Consider the following 23,299-nt stretch of genomic DNA (forward strand, 5'->3'; position numbering starts at 1 on the left):
CTGCAGACAGCCTTACTGCGCTGCTCTGAGCTGGACTTTCATGCTGTAGGGTTGGGGAGTCTGAGTGACTCCATAGACCGGAGTGTAGTCTGGCTCTCCTGCGTCCTCAGGCCAGCTGAACTTAAACTTCCTCAGCAGCGTCACCATGATGAGGAAAAGCTCCATACGAGCCAGACTCTCCCCCAGACACATACGAGGACCTGAGGCATTAAAAATGACCATCAACCCATGCTTAACAGTTTGATTAAACCTTTGCCAGTGAAATTGTCTCAGAACAGGCCCAAATTTATGTTTATTTTTCATGCTGATTTACCTGCAGAGAAAGGCATGAAGGCCTCTGGTTTAACAAACTCTCCCTTGTCATTGAGGAAGTTTTCAGGGTTGAATCCATGAGGGTGTTTCCATTGTCCCTCCTCATTCAGCACTGAGCCCAGGTTAGGGATGATCCGTGTACCCTGAGAAGAAAAGCAAAAAAAATAAAAAGGTGTAAATAGGCAAAGTACTTGACCAAAGTTCAGATGAAACAAATCAGCTAAAATTGTCCAAAATAAGTTGTTTCTTACCCTGGGAACTGAATATCCCATGACCTCTGTGTCTTTTGTTGTACAGTGGAAGACACTCAGTGGGACGGTGTTGGCTACTCTCTGCACCTCATGGATCACAGCCTGGATGACAGGAGAGAGTAAAACTACATGCTCCTTTAACTGCCTGCTCGACCATATGGTTTAGCACATTTTGAGTCATTATATTTCAGTGACAGGAGTGCACAACTTAACTCAACCTAATTGAGCTAACTCTACCACTTGATTGAGGTATGTTATACTAAAAAAAACCATCAAGTGTCACTGTGTCTTTCAATGGTATGCTTCTTCATTTCCTCTCCAACCAGGAAGTCACAAACATGAAAATCATTAAAGATACTTTTACTGTTTTTGGTGAATATTTGAAAGGTAGGAATACTTTTTGGACATAGGTTGAGAGGCCTTCCTGAACATAATTATATCACTTGAAAAAACACACTGTTCCACATCATTATGTACAACAGAGTTTCTAAACATTTTTTTTTTGGTTGTAAAGAACTGAAAATGGTCATTTGTTGAATTTGCAGCATTAGGAGGTCATATTTACTGAAATCAAAAGCTATTTCAATCAAACACATCTTAACAGGCCAAGTTCCATGTTAACATAGGAGCCCTTTGATATCACCTTCACAACTCTTGCATCCATTCAACTTGTGAGTTTTTGGAGAGTTTCTGCATGAATTTCTTTGCAGGATGTCAGAATAGCCTCCCAGAGCTGCTGTTTTGATGTGAACTGCCTCCCACCCTCATAGATCTTTAGCTTGAGGATGCTCCAAAGGTTCTCAATAGGGTTGAGGTCAGGGGAGGATGGGGACCACACCATGAGTTTCTCTCCTTTTATGCCCATAGCAGCCAATGGCACAGAGGTATTCTTTGCAGCATGAGATGGTACATTGTCATGGATGAAGATAATTTTGCTACAAAATGCACTGTTCTTCTTTTTGTACCATGGAAGAAAGTGGTCAGTCAGAAATTCTATATGCTTTGCCGAGGTCATATTCACACCTTCAGGGACCCTAAAGGGGACTACCTGCTCTCTCTCCATGATTCTGGCCCCGAACACGACTCCACCCCCTCCTTGCTGACATCACAGCCTTGTTGGGACATGGTGGCTATCCACCAATTATCCACTTATACTCCATCTGGACCATCCAAGGTTGCACGGCACTCATCAGTAAACCAGACTGTCTTACAAGCACAGTGTGGATGAGGTCATGGGTGTGTCAAGGTGGAATTGCCAGAAATGCAATGTTTTCCTATGTTTGAACACATACCAGAAGTGCTTTGCAGCATATCACCAGAGGTAGTGTGGATCTTGTGCTCAAAATGCAATTGTGCTGATGCACAGTCACACAGATGAGTTGTGTTGAGGCAAAAAGTTCGGAAATGTTATGTTTCAATGCTGAAATAGTGTATCCAATACCCTGGATATTTTTGTTGTTTATTTCTTTATAAATTTGAATTGTATTTGATTTATTCTACCTTTTGTGGTATTTGTATGAAATTACATACTTGAACTATTGAGTGACATCTCGACCATTTGGTAGAGGTCAGTATTTTATAAACCAGGGGGTCTATTGAAAAAAAAAATCATTGATTGTGGTTTCTTCTCAACCAGGAGGATGAGAAATGCAAACTAAAAATTTTTCCATTGCTTCTTTCTAGGTGGGGTAGTTAAAGGGTTAAGCAGGGGCGTAGCTAGGGCCCCCCTTTGCCAGCTAGTCAAGCATCAAATGTTGCGTCATTTTTACAAATATCTATGCAGTCTAATATATTTTTGAACAATAATTTCCCAACATATTAGCAATATTTTTACAATGGTTAAATCGAATTTAATGGCATCATTTTGCAGCACTGGACTACACCATTTGGACATTTCTAAGGGAGGATCAGGGGGCCCCCAACTCTATTTGATACAAATTTCGGGCTATTGAGAGACTCATTTAGTTGCTTTTGAACCAGTAATGACAATTACTAAAAAGAAAAACTGAATAAAAACACTTTTCATTGCAGGCTTCTCAAGGGCCCCTCCCTACTGTGGGCCTGGGTAATCAGTTCCCTTTCCCCCCTGTGCTGTGTCCATGCTTTAAGTCACAATATCAGAACCTTAAACCTGCTGAAACCAGGTGATAAAGCCCATCTTTAATGCTGTTGAAAACCAATAATAAAAGTGTGGCTCCATTAACACTCAAATGTTTTTGTTTGCTGCTCTGTTGTTGTTGTTGTTACTAAAGCTTTTTATCAGTTGTTTTCATTTTTGCTACTGATTCCAAGCCTGTTCATGGGAAGTGTCCACAGAAAGTGTCCACAGTGGATGCTATGTTGATATAACAGTTCCAGGTAATTTTTCTAATGTATAGTACTGAGTGTTTGTTGCAGCCTATGGGTAGGCAGGCTAAATAAATACTCGTTATATCTAGGGATATCAAAATCCAGTACCAACATGGTTCTGGTACCAACACATCCAATACCTACTGGACTGAATTACATCCAGTCCTTCATTTTGGTTCTCTGCCAGCCCAGTGCCTTTCCCTGCCACTCCAACTGAAAGGCAAAATATGCATTATTGACCTTGTGTGTTTCATGTGCACTCACTTTATTTCAGCAGAGCGGGGATGTCTTTAAATTGTTTGCTGTCTGGAGCAGCGTCTGTGCTCTGCTTGCCTTTTTTCTACTGGGAGAACAGTCAGAATGACACAAACATTTATTTTCTGTCTCTGACTCAGCATGTGACAATAGATGAATTTTTCCTGAGCCTCTGAAATAAAGGCATTTCTCCTGTTTCCTTATCCTATCCCATGTTCTACTAGCTTTTTTAAAAAAGATATTTCTCTGAATCATTTACAATACTGAGACAGCTTTTAATGCCCCGCAAACTTCTCTTAAAAGTATTGATTCAGACCAGTACCATTTGCAAAGTCTTTCTTTGGCACCTCAGCACAACCTCTCACATCCTGACTTGTGCACAAAGCATCATATCAGTAAACATTCCACTAACCACAGACAGTCCAGGGCTATTTTGAAAGTTACAGCTAGCAGCAAGTGTTCATTTCAGCTCACAAAATGGATGGAAATGGATGAAAATCTTTTCAAGGCAAAAGATGAAAACAGCCGTGACCCAGAGTTTCAAGCAGTCTCAACACTGGAACAACAGCTGATGCACCTGCACAGCTAGGAGAGATGAGGTGGGGGCGTGAGGTAGCAACATCAGCAAGCAGGCTACTAGCCCTGGTTACCTGACTCACTGAAGGTCTAACATGACAAACCTGAGTGAAAAAGACAGCAGTCCATCTCAAGTCAAAGTGTCACATATTATGAAAGTTTGAATTAATCGATTTTCCTTGACATGAGCATTTAATTAGTGTTATCATTATTTTCTGATGCATTTATAGTTTTATTAAGAGAGAAAAAAAGCTGTCAGCAGATCACGGCTGAATGGTGTGAATTTTATTTACACACCATGAGCTGTTCAGGCCTATGGTGTCAGACTTAATTCTGTTTATTTTGACATATGATTGATGTAAAGTCCCACAGCTACTACATGGGCATCTGTGCTGTTTATTGTGAAAGGAGCTGAGAGCACCAGCTGGTCGTAACATAATGTCTGACTTAGAGATCGCAGTTACGACCAACTCAAAGTTACACCCTGTGCACCAGCTGGAGTTATGCCACAGGATAACTTTTACACCTAGGATATGCTGGCATATGTTTAAAACATTGGTGATATCCATTGTAGTATGAGTGGAAAACGCACAGCAACGGTCATAAAACATAGGCCAAATAAAACACAATAATATCTTGAATTTAGCAGCGCAGCTTGTTAACAGATTTGACAATTAGGGAGAGGCATCTGTGATTGAACAACAAAACTGTGAGTTTACCTGAGCAGTCAGCGGATTTTCTATCTAGCTTCGTTTTAGCAGACCAGCTCTGATTGAATAAACAGAATAACAATCTTAATACGCTAAGAGATGTGTCAGTAGAAACACGGAACTGTCCCCACCATGCAGGTGCTGATTGTCCATTACTCAATTACTTAAATCTTCTGACAGTAGTTTGACAGAAGTTAGAACAAGATCGAAGTAACCTCTCTGCAAACTTTCACATGATACAATAATACTGGGTGTGTGCGTGTTTTGAAAACAAGTATGACTGCTGGTCAGATATTAGCCTTTCCAAATCCAAGCCCCACCAACCGCCCATGGGTCTGAGGAAGTGAAACAACCGTTTACCTGCATGAATGGCATGCTGTGTCTGTCGTCAAAACTGACCCGATCCTTTCCTTCCAACACAGAGTCTATCTCCTGCTGACAGCGCTCTGAGAGAAACAGAAAAGAGTGTAGAGAACTGACCTTTATTATAACAAGTTGTATTTCACATGCATTTGTAAAGTGGAAACATAAAGATGATGGGCGCGATGATTCAATGATGAACATGATGGAGAGCATGATTTAATAGCATGTGAAAGAGAAATCTGTACGTAAAAGCTGGCAGTACAAGCTAAATTTACTGTTCTTAATTATGTGCCATTAGCCACAATAAACAGCTACATAAATCAAGTACACATTACTTTACCATTGTGGTTTAATACAGTGGTTCCCAAACTTTTTTCCTTTGAACCCCCTCTACTTGTATCTAAGAAAACTTGAGCCCCCCCAGTACCGACACAAGAAAAATAGTGATACACTGTAACCAAGATTAACTTAAATTTTAATTATTTTTTTGTGTACATCCAAACAAAGCAGCCCCCCCGAGATCTCTGGAGCCCCCCTAAGGAGGTCTCTGACCCTAGGTTGGGAACCAAGGGTTTAATGCATTCATCTTTTTGCCATTTTTCCTGATTTCTATTTAATTCAAGTGACACTGACTGAGGAAGGTGGAAGTTTTTTTTTATTGATTATTAGAAGAATCAACAGGCTGTCCAAGTCCCTTTAGATGAATAAGATAGATTTTTATTGTGGGCATGAGGGCCCAGAGATATGATGATGTTCAGTTTGAGGCCCAAGAATAGTCTTTCAATGTAATTTTATTTTTCGAATCTCATTTTAACTGAACAATTTTCTAATAATTTTTCTAATACTTGTTCACTTGTACTTGAGCACAATGTGTGAAGTACCTGTTCTTTACTGAGGTTTAAATTTTTAGATTCTAAATTAACTCGATCTGTGCCGTGAAGAGAGGGGCTGCTGGTGTTGGCTTGGACAATGACAGCTGGCATATCTTAATGGATTTTTAGTTAGGTTTAGCAAGCAATGTCAATAAATAAAGAAATTGTGAATTTTATGAGAGGTATTGTCCATACTTCACCTTTCTAACAGCAGACATTAAAAGTTTTTCTAGTCACATAAAGAGACAAAATAATATTTGTCTACTAAGTGGGACTAGGGAGACTAGGGTGTCTACTCAGGCAAGAAACCTGGATGAGGTTGTTAGTACAACTAATTCAAACAGTTCTTTTATCCATGTTTGCAGCAATATTCTAGATGCTTTCTTGGTTTGTGTTTTCTGCTTCTTTATTGGAGCGGATTTTTAACAAGTCTTCCATCAAAATAGCCCTTTCATGGAAAAGCAATTTACTACATTTAAATGGGCAGGCTCACCTTGTATGTGTGGGTGCGTTGAAAGGTAGAGGAAACCAGTGAGTAGAGTGTTGGAGGTTGTGTCAGTCCCGGCAAAGTAAAGATCCAGAGCATACATAATCATCCGATCCTCTGTAAATGAAGAACCATCCTCAACCACCTAAAGAGAAAAGAATGATTGTTTTAACTCTTAAACAATCTTTCCTCACAGCCTCAATCTCACAAACAGTCTAGCATAATCCCCGGTCTCAAGAACCTCCAAGATAAAATCAATTTATCACTGATCAATCATCACTTGGTGATGGGTTCGCTGAGCAAGACAGTGTGGTGTTCTCAATAACTAAAGCCACAGACAGAAGTCAGGAGTCTTTTGGTCTTTGGTCCTTGTGGTCCTACTATACTCTTGTGAGGCCTGGACACCGAGGCCAGAAGCGCCAGCTGGACTCCTTTGTGACAATTTCTCTTCAGGGCATCTTTGTCTATCGCTGGCAAGACCGTGTGTCTAATGCAGACTTGCTCAGGAGAGCAAGGATGGGAAGTCTCAGCTGCCTGATGGGAACGGCAGCTGACTTTTACGGCACCTTGTGTGCTTTCCCGGGTCTGATTCAGCTCACCACTGCATGCCCAGGACCCAGTGGGCTGGTCCAGATGGGGTGGTTGTGTACATTGTGGAGGGGGCAGCTGGGAGGATACTTTAGAAGAAGGGGCATGAGCCTGGAGTATGGCCATCAGGAGGACAGAGCAGGGCAGGATCAAGGTTGACACAGTAGAACCGGCATATGCTCCCATACCTGACCTGATAACCTCTGGTCCCAAGGACCTGGACCTTTGACCTACAACATCCAAATTGAATGAAATCATCACTGAATGCAAAATCATAATATGTGTAAAGTTTGAAAAAAAAATCTAAGTGTTCCTACCATATTCTGATCATAAGCAAAGAATGAAAATGGGGACCAATGACCATGGCCTTTGACCTCCAAACAAATCAGTTCATTCTTGGGTCAGAGCAGACATTTGAACAAAATTTGAAGAGTCCCTAACACTAGCGCAAAGGTAAAAAAATCCCACTACCACCAACAAACCTTATCAAGTTCATCCAGGTAGCAGTCAACAAAGTCTCGTGGATCTCCAGGGACTCTGGTCTTCTTGTGCTCCGTCAACAAAACTTTCATAAGATTCTCACAAGTCTGAAAAACAAACAAACAAACATGCAAACAAAACAAAGAACAGTCCAAACAACAGTTTAATATTCAAACCTCATTTCAATGCTCCAGTCATTTTAGTGGTTTCTTTCCAGGATTACAGTGCTTAACAAATTTATTATACCACCCTAACCCTAACCAAAGTAAGATTTATGCCACAGCTGCCCTAAATTAATAGCATTGGTAATTACCAAAATCCTTTTTTATGTTTCTGCAATGGTTAACACACCAATATGTAGATGTCACGTCTCCCGGCTAGTTAGTTAAGTAACCTTTGTCCCTCATGTTACTAGTTTCTCATTTCCTGTTTTATTTTGGTTACTTACCTTGTGTCTCTTTTCCAGATCACTCCTTCCTGCCCATCCCTACCTGTTTCCCTATGTCCTGATCATCCTCATGTGTCTCAACTGTGTTGATTGTCTGAGTGGCTGCACCTGGTGATCCCCGGCTGAGTGTTCCCCTCCTCGTGTATTTAGCTCATTCACTCCCTGTCTGCTGTGCGAGATCGTCTTGTTTCCTTTGTGTACAATTCCTTCGAGCCTTATTTCTGATTGACCTTCGTGATTTATTTGACCCAGTTTCTAGTCCTAGTTTCCGAGTTAGCCTGCCGTTTTTGTACCTCTGCCTGCTTGTTTTGACCTCCTGTGTGACAAACCTATTTTCTGATTAAACGGACTAGAACTTGCTTGTATCCTGTGTCTGCTTTTGGGTCCTTTGGTCTGGCATTTCGTTACAGTAGAGGCTCTTTAACCCAAATGATATTTTTAATGCTAAAATATCATTATTATTGTTATCCATGAATTTTCAAATTTACTGATTTACAAAAAAACTGAAAAAAATAGTAAAGCACATTATTATTTCTTGATTAATATGTCAAATTATAGTTATTTACTTGCATTCCTGAACAGAAAAGTGAGTTTTAGTGGTTGAATGTTATGCTTGATTAATTTCTGACTTCTCAGAGAAGCCCAGTGAGCCGGCTCAAACTTGGGTGAATTCAGTTTGAAATCCCTCATTCCTGTTCAAAATGGTAAAATGTGGAGAGCTCACTGAAAATAAAAGAGTCCGCATTAAAGCACTTCATGATGCTGGATGGTCTTTGAGACAAATATGACAGGTGGTCTAATACATTTGTTAAGCACTGTATATGAGAGCTATCAAAGTATTATCATAGTATCATACCTCTATATTCTTAAAGGCCTTTTTGAAGGGCAGCGGCAGGCCGCGAATCATAGGAATAGACGCATACAACTGGGAAAAACAGAAACATGATAGATCTAGATCTAGATCTATTGTCCAAGACTTTGCAAAACACAGAAAAGCATCACAATAGCTTTAGTTGACTTTGGAAGTCGTGTCAAGCTTGAAGACAACACTTAAATGCCCTAAAGGAAAGTTGAACACACATCTGTAGAGGGCTTTGCATGTATTCAGCATGGCAGATCCAACAGAGAAAAATGGGAAGGCACATCAGATACTGCACATCTTGCAGCATCATGGACGAGTGGCTTTCTGTTAAAAATACACTTAAACTCACCATAGACCACGGTCCATTAGCTATCTTGGCAATGTCAGTGAAACACCTAATAATCGTTTTGATGAAATCATCGTGATACTCGAAGCGTGTACCAAACAGAACCTGGCAGATGATGTTGGAAGCTGCATTATGAAACATGACTTGAGGACTGAAAGATTTGCCTGTAAAAGATGAAATGAACAATAAAGTTAGATTATTTTCAAATTCCATAAACACATATTTTATTTTACAATAAAACATAATCAACACACCATGCATTGAAACTGTGACATTTTACAATTTCATGAAAAATATTAGCTCATTTTGAATTTGATGGAAGCAAGTCGTATAAAAAAAATTGGGACAGGGCCATGTTTACTAATGTGTAGCATCCCCTCTTCTTTAACAACAGTCTGTAAACATCTGGGAAGTGAAGGGACCAGTTGCTGGAGTTTTGGGAGAGGGATGTTGTCCCATTCTTGTCTGATGTATGATTCTGGCTGCTCAACAGTCCTGGGTCTTCATTGAAGTATTTTTTTTTATGATGCTTAATGTTTACTATTGATGAAAGGTCTGGACTGCAAACAGACCAAACCTTTCACCATCAGCACCCAGGCTCTTCTACTGTGAAGTTATGCTGTTGTGATAAATGCAGTTTTGCAGAAATAGTCAAGGCCTTCACTGAAAGACACGTCTGGATGGGAGCATATCTTGCTCTAAAACCTTTGTATACTTTTCAGCATTGGTAGTTTCTTTCCAGATGTGTTACCTACCCACAACATGGTAACTAATGCAACCCCATAATATCAGAGATGCAGACCTTTGAACAGCTGATAAAAAGCTGAACGGTCCCTCTTGTGTATGGTTTCTGAAAAGAACTTTGGATTCATCTGACCACAGAACAGTTTTCCAGTAGTCCTCAGTCCATTTCAAATTAGCTTTGTCCCAGAGAAGACAGCTACATTTCTGGATCTTCTTCACACATGGCTTCTTCTTCACACCATACCGCTTTAACTCGCATTTGTGGATGTCATGCAAACTGTGTTGACAAAAGATTTCTAGAAGTGTTCCTGAGCCCATGCAGTGATTTCCAATGCAGAATCTTACTTGTTTTTAATGCAGTGCCAACCAAAGATCATGAGCATCCAATACTGACCTCTGGCCTTGTCCCTTTGCTCAGAGATTCTCTAGATCTTTTGATGATATTATTTACTTTAGATGGAGGGATACTCAACAAATTCACAGTTTAAGGTTGAGGATAAATCTGAGGATTTATCTGAAATTGTTCCACAATATTTGGGTGTAGTTTTTTTTTTTTTCGAAGATGGGGGGGCCTATGCCAATCTTTAATTCTGAGAGACTCTGCTTCTTTAAAATGCTTCAGTCACATTACTGAACTGTTGCCAATCAGCCTAATTAGTTGCAAAATTCTCCTCCAGCTGTTTTATTCATACCACTTACTTTTCCAGCCTATTGTTGCCCTGTCCCTACTTTTTTGATATGTAATGCTGCAATCAAATTCAAAATGAGCCTATATTTATCATTAAATGCAAAAAATGTCTCAATTTCAACATCTGATATGTTGCTTATTTTATTGTGAAAAAAGTATGGGTTTATGAGATGTGCAAATCATAGCATTCTGTTTTAATTTACATTTTGCCTAGTGCCCCAACTTTTTTGGAATTGAGGTACTTCATAAATTCCAAAACATTAATGCAGTGATATGATGTCTTTGGTGTTCAAATATCCACCAATCAAAGCTGCTATACCAGTTTGGTGTGTTAACTTGGTGATTAGTGTTTAGATTTGGTGGATTTTGTTGACCCACAGATGACATACCAGCACTCTCCTCCAATGTTTTTGTGATGTACTGCATCTCTCCATGAATTCTGTCTTCCATTGAATTCTTCCCCATCCCAAAGTTTCTCAGAGTCATCAGAGCAAAGCGACGATGCTCCTTCCAGGTGGAGCCGTAATCTGCCAGAATCACTCCTAAAAACAGGTGTTTAGAGAATAAGTTAAGTTATCCAATGTGACAGCTTTATTAAAATATCACTGTATTATAGTCACAGTCCTATTTCAGAGTTTATCTACTTACTAGCTTGTTCAATCAGTCACTTTCTAAAGAATCTTCTATTTCAGTCTTAAGACAGCCCTGTGTAAGGGGGTTGTTTTTAGATTCACAAAATCAAATAAGTGAGCTTGATTTATAGCTATTATGGAGAGTACACTATTGCTATATGGCATTCAGGCCGCCATGTTTTCGAAGAACAGAAAACACTATGTAGAGAAAAAAGGGGTCTTAATCTTATCCACGGATGGTTGTTTCTCTCTTATATTTGTTTTAATCAGTGTTTAATTTCTTGTATGAGGAATGTGGTAATCAAAAAGCACTACCTCAACAAACTATCCCACTCTCACAAGACAAGCACAGGCAGAAGCTCACTGAAGTATGTGCCCCCTGAATGACTGATTGTTTAAAAAAGGGAACAGCTAGGTGTGACTACATGCTCGCCGTCTTACGACTTATCAGGTCGACTTTACCGTTCCTCCTGGTGGCATCATTGAACAACATGTCTTGGGGTCGTCCAGCAAAATCAGTGGCTTTAGTCACCATAGCAGCCTTCATGGCCTCCATCCCATTGAGAACAACAGCTGGCTTTGGACCAAAGTACAGACTGTAGACATTTCCATAAGACTTCCTAAACTGGGAAAGAACAAGATGGCGAGTCAATGTTTGAATTATGTACCGGTATGTCACAGTACATGTATATTATGTATGCTGTTTATCCCTCTTAAATGGGCATGTCCTTAGTTTTACTGTAACGGTGAAAAAAACATTTGGCATACAAATGTACATATACACTATGTGGACAAAAGTATGTGGTCACACCTGTTAATTATTGATTTCAGGTGTTTTAATCAGACCTGTTGCCACAGGTGTATCAAATCAAGCACCTTGCCATGCAGTCTCCATTTGCAAACACTTGTGATACGAAATGGGTCAATATTCCACAGTTAAGTGTAAGTGATATTATCTATCTATCTATCTATCTATCTATCTATCTATCTATCCAGGTTGAGCACAACAAAGCATAGCCCTTTCACCTTCACTACATATTGGCATCCAACAAACCTAACCAACACTGATCAATAAATGGAGTTAGCCATTGTATTGGGTGCATGCTCGAAAATGCTCAAAGTAAATTACAATCAACTTTATACAGACAACCTTTTAGGTAATAAAGTAAGTATTTATACAGAATCTTTCTTGAAAGGACATCACAAAATGCTTCACAATGAACACATTCCAGTAGAGAATGAAAGAAAATGTCATAAATAAAAGCAGAACTCAACAGATGCGTCTTAAGGAAGCTTAAAAACGCCCTTAGTTCCAACAGAAGACAGTTCATGAGCTTTGGAGCAACAGCCTCCAATGACCACCCTGTTTAAGTTTTGAGTCTTGTACCAGGGACCTCCAGCAGACCCTGATCAGAAGACTTCACAGCCCTGCTGGTGTTGTACACCTTCAAATGTTAGGTAGGAGCTTGCCTATGCAAGTCTCTGAAGGCAATCACATGCACCTTATACTGAACTCTGAATTTAATAAGGAGCCAGTACAAGGACAAAGGCTCTGAGTGACATGAGGCCTTGTTGACAATTTAGTGAGCACCATTGCAGCAGCATTTTGGACCACTTCTTAGTAGTTCAGAGATGAGCTTTAAAGAAAGATGATCCTGAAGCTGAGACTTACAATGGTTAAGCTGTGTTGAAACAATAGGATTGACAAGCATCTCTAGTTCCACCCCTGACACTTGAGGTCTAAAGCTGGTAGTATTTGCCAAATGGAAAAAAAGGAGTGAAGCAAATCATTAACAGGCTGTCTGAAGCTCAGCGCCAGGCCCACAGAAAAGCCAAGAATTCACAACGCAGTAAAAAGAGAAGAAAGAGGGAGCAGAAATAAAAACTAATGCTTTTTCAGTGTTCAGCTGCAATAAACTGCCCGTCATCCAAGCTTTCATACTGTCAACACGGTCAAGTAACACAGGCAGTCTGAGAGGTATTTTAAGGTCATGTGAAAACAGGGTTTGCAGTGTTGTTAGTAACGCTTGTCCTTACATGCACTCTGCATCTTACAGAGACATTAGTGGCATTCACATGTTACTATAAGAATTCAGCTGATTAGTTTCATTTATAAACTTCAGCTAGATCTGTTGGACATCTAAAACATCTGGTAAAACTGAAAATTTGTAAACAGAACAGGTGTTGCACATTTTTAATGCCTTCAAAGCCCAATAAATAATAACTACAGAAATACAATAACAGTTTCAGACACTGGACTTGTAGCAATATTGACATTTGACTCACCCTCTCAAAATCTTTCAGCGGATTCTCTGGGCTCATGTGCAAAAGGTTTCCCACTATGGGAAGGGTAGGGGGTCCTGGTGGAAAGTTCTTTGGTCTCCGAGACTTCAGCTGAAGGGTGATAAAGATCACACAGATCCAAAGTAAGATAACTGAAGCAAACATGGTGGAAAGGATTAGACTGAACTGCAGAGGTAAACACAGTGACTTGCAGTAACACAAATTTAAGCCCTGCCTCCTCTGATAGTGCACTTTGCCCCTGGATTGGGAGTAAAGGGAAATAATTAAACAATAAGAGGTCACGCCCTTCCTGACAAGTTTCGGCATGAACTTTTTCATTTATCAGTGGTTAACAAACTTTTTTGTCAGGCCCCCCTTTGGCAGCTGCCTGAAAGAGATACTATCCACAGATTCAAGCCGCGGGAACAAAATAAAAGGGCTCCGTGTAATTCCTGGATCTCACGCGCTGGGAGAGAAGGAGGTGCACTTACCGCTCTGGGCCACGAGATGGTGGTGTTGTACCAGGTTGGATCGGGTTAATTACTGCAAATGAGGTGTTGATTTTTAGTATGTGAGTTCTTGCAGGGACAGTCAAATCTATCTGAGGCAATAAAAAGTGTGAATTTCAAAAACAAGGTTTTTTTCTCATCTCATGGGGAGATCTATCAATATCCAAAGGCGTCTAATGTTTAAAGTGGGACTTTCCTTGAGGGATTGGTAAATATTTAGGCTCTATGTTTTTTTTTCTGTATTGATCAAATGAAATGCACGGTGATTTATTTTATTTTCATTTACTCACTGGGTCATGGAGTGTGTTAGTGTGGTCATAGGAGAGGGTCAGTTATATGTACTGAGGATGCCAATTGTCATCATATCTGTATCACAAATACTTCTAAAGAGAATTACAATGGCACATAATAAAACCTCTGCTAGGATTCACCACTAATAACCTGACATGCCATATAGATTGTTATTTATATCCATTGCATGGATATATGTCACGTTCAACCCTGAGAGCCCTTATTCAAATGTTCTGTCAGTTAAAGTTTGAGACTTTTACATTTGATGCACACCAGCTATCATTAATCATGTGAAGTTGAAAAATACAGTCATAAAGACAAGCATAGCTTCTCTTTCATAGTTGTTAATTGTGTTGTGTGGAATATTTTCTGAATATATTGTTTCAGTTTAAAAACTGGACTGAATTTTTATATCAAGCTTTATTTTATGGAAGCTTTACATGTCAAATAATGAAATTAGCAATTTATCAAGTATCTCAGCAACATTTTTAAAACAGAAGCAGAGGAAACTGTTTTCCCCTGATTAAGCTGTCAAATATTTGTTCATGTGAACATGAATGAATATCTTCTGGGTGTATTCTTCTGTTTCAGCGCTCCATTCAGATTCTCCAGACAGCAGCAGAACTGATGGTTGTCTCGTGTGTTTTGAATCCATACACAACTGATAATTACTCCATACATCCCCACTTCAGAAAGTCCGAACTGTCCCTTTAACAGCCATCTGTGTTATTCACGCTCATTCTCTACTGTTTCTGCAGACAGCCTTACTGCGTTGCTCTGAGCTGGACTTTCATGCTGTAGGGTTTGGGAGTCTGAGTGATTCCATAGACCAGAGTGTAGTCTGGCTCTCCAGCGTCCTCAGGCCAGCTGAACTTAAACTTCCTCAGCAGCGTCACCATGATGAGGAAAAGCTCCATACGGGCCAGACTCTCCCCAAGACATGTACGAGGACCTGAGGCATTAAAAAAAGACCACAAAGTTATGGTTAACGGTATAATTGAACCTACACTGAAGTTGTCTCATATAAGCACATACTATAGCTTATTTTTCATGCTGATTTACCTGCAGAGAAAGGCATGAAGGCCTCTGGTTTAACAAACTCTCCCTTGTCATTGAGGAAGTTTTCAGGGCTGAATCCATGAGGGTGTTTCCATTGTTTCTCATCATTCAGCACTGAGCCCAGATTAGGGATGATCCGCGTTCCCTGAGAAGAAAATAGGCCAGTACAAATCTACTGAAGTAAAGGTCTTATTGTTCACTAACTGTGGTAGTGTGGTTCAAATATGATGTTACTTTAATGGTAAAATTTCTTAATCTGACATGCTAGATAGACAGTTTCCTATATCCGTTGCACTGATATATTTCACATTCATCTGGGAAAGCTTCCATAGAGAGCGAACGCTGCCATGGTTTATGAACAGTGGATTATATTGTGAATAAAACTCAGGATGAGGTTGGGAGAGGGGCGAAAACATCCTCTATCAGTGGGACTCTTTGCTCTTGTTCTAATAAAGTAATGTGAGGCAATTCTGATAAAAAAAAAAAAAAAACACTCTTCCTTCAGCTACATTTGAGCTAATCGCTTTAACAGTCACAGCCACCAGCTATTGTATAGACTGGCTTACAGTGCAACAACCTACCTGTAACTGTCGGGTCGGAAAAGAGCAAAAACATATTTTCCTTCATGAAAAACTTTCAGTGTGGCTCTGTTCCCATTTTTAATGAAGAAAATTGGCCCAGTTCTGCTAAATCTGCCGACACACTTTAGCTAAATCTGAGCTAATTGTGTCACCATTTTACACACCGACTAACAGTACAACAACAGCCCCCTGACTCTCGCAAACCCATGCCTTCAGCAGAAGAGCGAAAACATCTTTATGAAAAGCTTTTAGTGCTGTTCTTGGCTCTTTATTATATTATGAAATGTTGTCCAGTTTAATAAAACTGCCGCTACACGATTGCTACACCTAAGCTAACGGCTACACGATTGCTAGAACTCATTGATAACAGCTTTGAGTCCAACTAAACCCTGCCTGTAGCGTCTCCTAAAACGACACTGATTGGTTCGAACAGTGTTCAGTTCATCACAAGAGTTGTGGATTGGAGCTTTACGAGATGGATGTGCCTGATGACAAAGATGGAGGCTGGAAAATCCATCTGCTTTGCAAAGATAAAAATCTCCAACCTTCACTTGATGGCACTTAACTGTTTCCTTACAATCACTGAAGTGAAACAAATCAACTAAACAAGATCCTAAATAAGTTTCTACCTTAGGAATTGAATATCCCATGACCTCTGTGTCTTTTGTTGTACAGTGGAAGATGCTCAGTGGGACGGTGTTGGCTACTCTCTGCACTTCATGGATCACAGCCTGGATAAAAGGAAAGCATGCTTTAAAATGTGCTTACTTTACCTGCTTACAGAAAAGAACATGAAAAAACACGCAAGATTGTAAAAGCAACCAGGTGATAAAGCTTGCAATAAATGTTGTGTGATGACAGGAAGTGAAACGACCGTTTACCTGCATGAATGGCATGTTGTGTCTGTCGTCAAAACTGACCCGATCCTTTCCTTCCAACACAGAGTCTATCTCCTGCTGACAGCGCTCTGAGAGACACACAATAGAGAGTGGAATATGATTCTTGACATCACAAGCTGTAATTCAGCAGTATATTCACTTTAACTCTCAATAATGATACGTAATTGATGGTTTGTTGGAGATATACCCTGGTGTTGAGTATTACTGCTTCTAAATAAAGAGTATATTAACTCGAAGATACACAAGAGAGTGAAATATAGTGCTTGATTTCACAATCAATGTGCTAAAGATATTTTTTAAAATGGAATCAAAGACTACAGCATGATGGACAGTGTGATTTAATAGCGTGTGAAAGAGAAATATATACTCAAAATGTGGCATACTGACCACATTTACTGTTGTTTTTAATGATGTCTTTTACCACGATAAACATTATCTTTTTGAACAACAACAAAAAAGCAACTACATCAAGATGATGCTGCAGGAGGGAATCTCCTAGTTAACAGCAGCTATAACTACATGGATAAATCAAGTACACATAAATTAACAGTTGGTTCATTCAGTTTTTTGCCTTTTCCCCTGATTTCTGTTGAATTGAAGTCCCACTAAATGAAGAATGTGGAAGTTTTATTGATGATTAGTATCAACAGGCTGTTCAAGAGTCCTGCAAAGAGATAAACTGTCTGGTACTTCCACAAGTAGTGCCAACGTTACAATATTTATCTACTTGTAACTGAGTACAGTGTGTGAGGCACATGTTCTTTACTGAGGTGCTAAATTTCTAGATTCTCTAGATCTGTGTCTGTATGACATAATGGTTTCTTCAATAATTTTAAGTAATGTAAAACATGTAGGAATTGTAAATACCCTTTCCTCTTCTTGTTAAGTCTGATTTGAAGTAGGAGGTTCAGTATTTAGCTGAAGGTCTCACGGCTAAATCTGGAGTTTTATCCACGTTTGCAGACATATTTTAACTGCTTTCTTGGGTTGTGTGGGGTTTTCTGCACCTAAAGGCCTTTATCAGTGCACAGTGTTAACAAGTCCTCCATCAAAATAGACTTTTAATTGACAAACAATAAAGTGCATTTAAATGGACAGGCTCACCTTGTATGTGTGGGTGCGTTGAAAGGTAGAGGAAACCAGTAAGAAGAGTGTTGGAGGTTGTGTCAGTCCCAGCAAAGTAAAGATCCAAAGCATACATGATCAACCGGTCCTCTGAAAACGACGAACCATCCTCAACCCTCTAAAGAGAAGAGAATTTTTGAGTGAGAGTGGACATTTGATCAAAAATGGAATAAAATCCCTCAAAGTGTTCTGGAGATTTCAAATTCACAAGGATAGCCTGAACATGCATACCCAGGACAGCCTGGAAACACAATGTCTCCTCCCCTGATTAACATCAGCACAGAGGCATAAAAATAGCAGATACTCAAACCCACTAACACAACAAACCTCATCTAGTTCATCCAGGTAGCAGTCAACAAAGTCTCGTGGATCTCCAGGGACTCTGGTATTCTTGTGCTCTGCCAACAAAACTTTGACAAGATTCTCACAAATCTGAAAAAAAAAAACCACTCATAATTTAGTTTCTTTCCTCAGTTTCATATTCAAACCTCAATTGAACATTGCAGTCATATTAGGGTTTTTCTCATATCTGAGAGCTATTAAACTACTGTTATACCTCCATATTCTTAAATGCCTTGTTGAAGGGCAGCGGTAGTCCACGAATCATAGGAATAGAGTTATACAGCTGGAAAAAAACAAGATAGATTAAATGATTTTTTCCAAGCATATAATCTACTGTCAAGAATTTTATTGCCCAAAATTTAAATTGTTTAACAGTAATTTAAAAGTCACTCACAAGGTTTTTTGGCATTAAGCTCAAAGACAGCACTTAACAGGCCTGAAGAAAAATTGAGAGGCTTCCCTCACCTGAAATGGGGTTTCAATTCTGACATATTTGACTGGAGGTGGGCGATAAATCGAGTATACTCGATGTATCACAGTTTTGCCACGTGAGATGCATTAAAAGACTATATCGCCACCATGCAGTATAAATTACGTGCAAGTTTTAAGCTGTCAGCTTGTAACACATGACCAAAGACGGGGCCCCAGTAAGTGTTGTTGAAAAGACAAGATTTAAATCAAAGTATAGTTTTCCTGGGCACAAACTTTTTGCTGAAAACTCCAGAGTTGTACATGTCAGCAAGAAAAAAAGTGACCCAGCAGCTCACAAAAGTGACCCACTTCTCCACAACTACAAGCTTATCTCATTCTGAGTTCATAACACCAACAACTGGGAGTTAAGAGGTTTGTGCCTCCAAACAAGGTTTTTTTCCGATGATCACACAGGAGAGTTCCTTGAACAAAGTCTGAATGATGCTCTCATGTTAGGAACCTATCAGAAACTTGTGCAGTGTGCATCAGCACAGATAAGGGGGCTAATAGAATCAAAGCTGTGGACCTAAATGGGGGAACCAGACTACAGTGTTTTGGCAGTTGGGTGTATCTTGAAATCTTGTGTAGCTTTGCTTTATTCTTAATAAAGAAAATAATTCTCATTTTCATGATCAACAATAATAAACATAACAGAGGAAATATTTCATAACTTTCTATATACAATAAAAGACTGTGGGAGTATTTCATGATTTATGTAATGTTATTAGCTCATGCCAGTCAAAGCAATATTGAGTTTTATTGTGAAAGCTTATGACTCTTTCAAAAATAAAAAGTGTGCTAAATTAAACTTGACATTGATTTTACCATGTCTTCATATAAAAAAAAAGAAATCCAATAGAACTGTCTAGGTGTCATTTTATGTATCAAATGGGTGAATTTAACATGAATGGATCCTTTAGATACTAGACATCTTGTAGCATGATGGATGAGTGACTCTATGTCATAAATACACTTAAACTCACCATAGCCCACGGGCCGTTGGCGATCTTACCACTCTCAGTGAAACACCTAATAATTGTTTTGATGAAATCATCCTGATACTCGAAGCGTGTACCAAACAGAACCTGGCAGATGATGTTGGAAGCTGCATTATGAAACATGACTTGAGGACTGAAAGATTTGCCTGCAGAAGATGAAATGTAGAATAAAGTTTGATACAGCGCTACTTAATAAAAGCAAACTACAATTACCAAGGATTTCCACAACATTAATGCAGTGATATAATGTTTTTGGTGTTCAGATATCCACCAATCAAAGCTGACATACCAGTCTGGTGTGTTAACCTGGTGATTAGTGTTTAGATTTGGTGGATTTTGTTGACCCACAGATGACATACCAACGCTCTCCTCCAATGTTTTTATGATGTACTGCATCTCCCCATGAATTCTGTCTTCCATTGAATTCTTCCCCATCCCAAAGTTTCTCAGAGTCATCAGAGCAAAGCGACGATGCTCCTTCCAGCTGGAGCCGAAATCTGCAAAAATCACTCCTAAAAACAGGTGTTTAGAGAACAGTTCCATTAAAATATCACTGTTCAATGGGACCATTACTAATCCTTTCTGACTTGTTCAGTCACTTTCTAAAAAACCTCACTGTATATTCAAATGTTTTTGAAATCCCATTCTTTAGACATCCATCCATCCAGAGTCCAAGTCGTGGACTCGAGTCCCCATCTCTGGTACAACAATCTCTTTTGTAGGTCTCCTGCTGAATGTGCGTGCCCAATTTCAAAATCCTGGGTTGAGTCCTGAGACTTCAATGGCTGAATTTTTAAATTATTCTAGGGGGCGCCAATGAGCCAATAAGCCACGCCCATCAACAAAAATATATATCAATCATCTTAGCTTCACAGTGGGAATTTTTCTACCAAGTTCCATGGCTGTGTAACCAATTTAATCCCCTGATAAAGCTATTTCCTGTTTCATGGTGACCAAAAAACTAAGCATGGCCGCAGCATTGGACAGCTTTCATAGGGGTGCATGGTGAAAGTATTGAGACGTTTTTGTCTAAATATGAGCGTGCTTTGAAGAACCATATAGAAATCAAAGGTAGTACCAGAAGCAGTCACTTTCTATCACCAGTATGTGGCGCTGTTACAGATCAGATGTTTTCAGGATGGGACCATGGTCAAGCACATTAAATCTAATCAAGATAGGAACATTTGTGCAATCACAAGATGAAACACATTAAAAGGGTAGACACTGTGAATGACTGATGATTTGATAAAAAAGAAAAGCTAGTGATGAATACCGCTCCTATGACTTATCAGGTCTACTTTACCGTTCCTCTTGGTGGCCTTATTAACTAACATGTCTTGGGGTCGCCCAGCAAAATCAGTGGCTTTGGTCACCATGGCCGCCCTCATAGCCTCCATCCCGTTGATAACAACTGCTGGTTTTGGGCCCAAGAACAGACTGTAGACATCTCCATAGGACTTCCTCAACTGGAGGAAAACCAGATATGAAGTCAGGGTTTGAAATATGTATATACAGGTCCAAACTTAGAATAACATGCAAAGTTACCTTTTTCCTCTGACTTACTACAGAAAGTTTAACTTCCATATATTCTAGATTCATCTTTGACAAAGAGAAATATTTCAAGAATCTTTTGTTTTAATCTTGATAATAGTTTACAGCTCACAAAAACCCAAAATCCGTTATCCCAAAACATTAGAACATTCTGGAGAAGTTTAATTTGCAAAGTTGTCTGGAAAAGTCTAGTAGAAAATGTGCACAAGCAACAGGAATTAACTCGGCCTTCAGAGGATTGTCAAGCCAAACAGATTGAAGAATTTGAGAGCTGACTGAGGCTGGAATCAGTAGATCAAGAGCCCCCACACAAACAGGTCCAGGAAATGGACTACAAGTGTCATCTTTTGAATGTTGAACCACTCCTGAACAACAGAAACCGAGAACTAGACCTTTGGTCAGTGGTGTAAAGTCCTGTTTTCAGATTAAACTAAAGTTTGCATTTAATTTGGCACCAGGTGCAGGTTGCATAATCGTGCCAGTGCTCTGCTGATTCCATAGATGAAGAGTTCTAAACTCTTAGTCACCATGAGGGTCATCACTGTAGATATTGCTCACTTTTAATGCATTAAGTTTCAACAAATAGTATAAAACAGATATAAAACACAGTTTCAGACACTGGACATGGAGCATAAGAAATACTGACATTTCACTCACTCTCTCAAAGTCTTTCAGGGGGTTTTTCAGGGTCAAGTGCAAAAGGTTTCCCACAATGGGTAAGGCAGGGGGTCCTGGTGGAAAGTTCTTGGGTCTCCGAGACTTCAGCTGGAGGATGATGAAGATCAAACAGATCCATAGTAAAATAATTGAAGCAAACATGGTGGAAAGGATCAGACTGAGCGGTAGAGGCAAACACAGTGGCTTGCTTTAAGCACAGATCAGTGACTTGCAGAAGCATAGCTTTAAGCCCTGCCTCCTCTGATCATGTACTTTGACTCCCTGGATTAGAGGTAAAGGGGAATAATTAAACCATTAGAGGTCAAAGCCTTTAGACAAGCTTTGGCATGAACTTTATCATCCGTTTTTCAAAGCATTAAAACTAATGTTGAATCATTTCCCTTATTTAATACAAGCTTAAGTTTAAAAAGGCTTACGAAGGTAACAAAAATAGCAAGTATACCACTGGGCAATCCAGCCACACTAATAATAAGATGTGTTGTAAACTTTACAAATGTCTAATATTAGACAAAGATAAGACACGTAAAAACAACCACAGTTTTAACATGAGGACTTCATTTATTAAAATGTAACCGGGTGGTAAAATAGTTTTTTATCCACTGAGTATTTATAGTTCAACTGTTTAGTAAATTCAAATATACATGTTTTATGTTCAGAATCAGATTATAAGTGGAATTCCACAGGTAGTTGCTGATTATGGTCACTAGGTGGCAGCATCGAGTTGCAGAAAACGTCACTCTGCCAAGTGCATCATGGTCTTATTCTTTCCCTGTTTACCACACGCGACAATCCTGGGGTTTTGCTGAAATGACTGCACTGTTTCTGTGCAATCAACCAGGTTGAAAACAGTGAGTAAACCGAAACATCTTGTTGGATTTTACTGTAACAAAATGTTTTCTGTAACTATGTTAACAAGATGGTGTGTTTTAGGCTCTGCTGAGGTAGATGTGTTTGGATTGTCTGTGCCATCCGTGAGCACTGTTGATCTTGTAAGGTAATGTTAGCTAGCTTGAGTAGCAGGTGATTTTGTAATGTTGAAAGAAAGAGTACATGATGTACATTTTTTTTGTTTTAAAGGTGAAGACTGGAAAGGCCACTGCGGTATTTTTTTCAATTGTTAAAATAAAAACTCAGCTACAAGAACCCCAAAGCTATCGTGTCCTGTGTGGCAATCTAATTCTATGGGTTACAAAAAGAAGAAAGCCATCCAACCCTATGTTCCCTCTAATTTTCAAAACTCCTGAACAGACATTCAACTCCCCTGAGCCTATACTTCATCAACTGTGGGCAACATCTGATGCGTACGCTACGTCCACATGGCAACGCCATGACATCACCTGTCCAACTCCAAATATCATTACAAGTGAATATAACTATAATGATTAATAATCACTGTTCAAGTCATAAATTTCACCATTCATTCATTCATTCATTCAATTCACAAGCCACAAGTCTCAGGTTTAGCTAGCCGAAATTTTGATGTCTGGACATCCTGTTTAATATAATCAAGGTTTACATTTCAAGGATTTACAATCCTTTGACATGTAAA

The 23,299-nt window shown here is 39.4% G+C and overlaps 2 protein-coding genes across 4 annotated transcripts; both read right to left on the reverse strand.

Annotated features, from left to right (window-relative positions):
* Nucleotides 1–4: 4 nt before the first annotated feature.
* Nucleotides 5–13,440, reverse strand: LOC121514512 (cytochrome P450 2F2-like). 2 transcript variants are annotated; one of them, XM_041794651.1, is made up of 11 exons: nt 13,250–13,440; nt 11,426–11,588; nt 10,721–10,873; nt 8,903–9,063; nt 8,548–8,616; nt 7,246–7,350; nt 6,182–6,320; nt 4,814–4,899; nt 564–665; nt 314–455; nt 5–200 (listed from the first exon to the last, which is right to left on the reverse strand). In XM_041794651.1, the coding sequence occupies exons 1-11, from the start codon at nt 13,409–13,411 to the stop codon at nt 13–15; spliced, it is 1,470 nt and encodes a 489-aa protein (XP_041650585.1). In that variant the 5' UTR covers nt 13,412–13,440; the 3' UTR covers nt 5–12. The 2 variants fall into 2 exon arrangements, with proteins under 2 accessions (XP_041650585.1, XP_041650586.1); XM_041794652.1 differs by having other exon boundaries at nt 11,426–11,583; nt 13,250–13,377.
* Nucleotides 13,441–14,481: 1,041 nt separating this feature from the next.
* On the reverse strand, nt 14,482–21,939 carry LOC121514511 (cytochrome P450 2F2-like). Of its 2 annotated transcripts, XM_041794648.1 has the most exons (11): nt 21,730–21,939; nt 20,825–20,987; nt 19,881–20,033; nt 19,507–19,667; nt 18,267–18,335; nt 18,038–18,142; nt 17,690–17,828; nt 16,568–16,653; nt 16,316–16,417; nt 15,109–15,250; nt 14,482–14,998 (listed from the first exon to the last, which is right to left on the reverse strand). In XM_041794648.1, the coding sequence occupies exons 1-11, from the start codon at nt 21,889–21,891 to the stop codon at nt 14,811–14,813; spliced, it is 1,470 nt and encodes a 489-aa protein (XP_041650582.1). In that variant the 5' UTR covers nt 21,892–21,939; the 3' UTR covers nt 14,482–14,810. The 2 variants fall into 2 exon arrangements, with proteins under 2 accessions (XP_041650582.1, XP_041650584.1); XM_041794650.1 differs by lacking the exon at nt 18,267–18,335.
* Between the last annotated feature and the right edge of the window lie 1,360 nt (nt 21,940–23,299).

Source organism: Cheilinus undulatus, linkage group 9 (genome assembly GCF_018320785.1).
Source record: "Cheilinus undulatus linkage group 9, ASM1832078v1, whole genome shotgun sequence".
Classification (NCBI taxonomy): domain Eukaryota; kingdom Metazoa; phylum Chordata; class Actinopteri; order Labriformes; family Labridae; genus Cheilinus; species Cheilinus undulatus.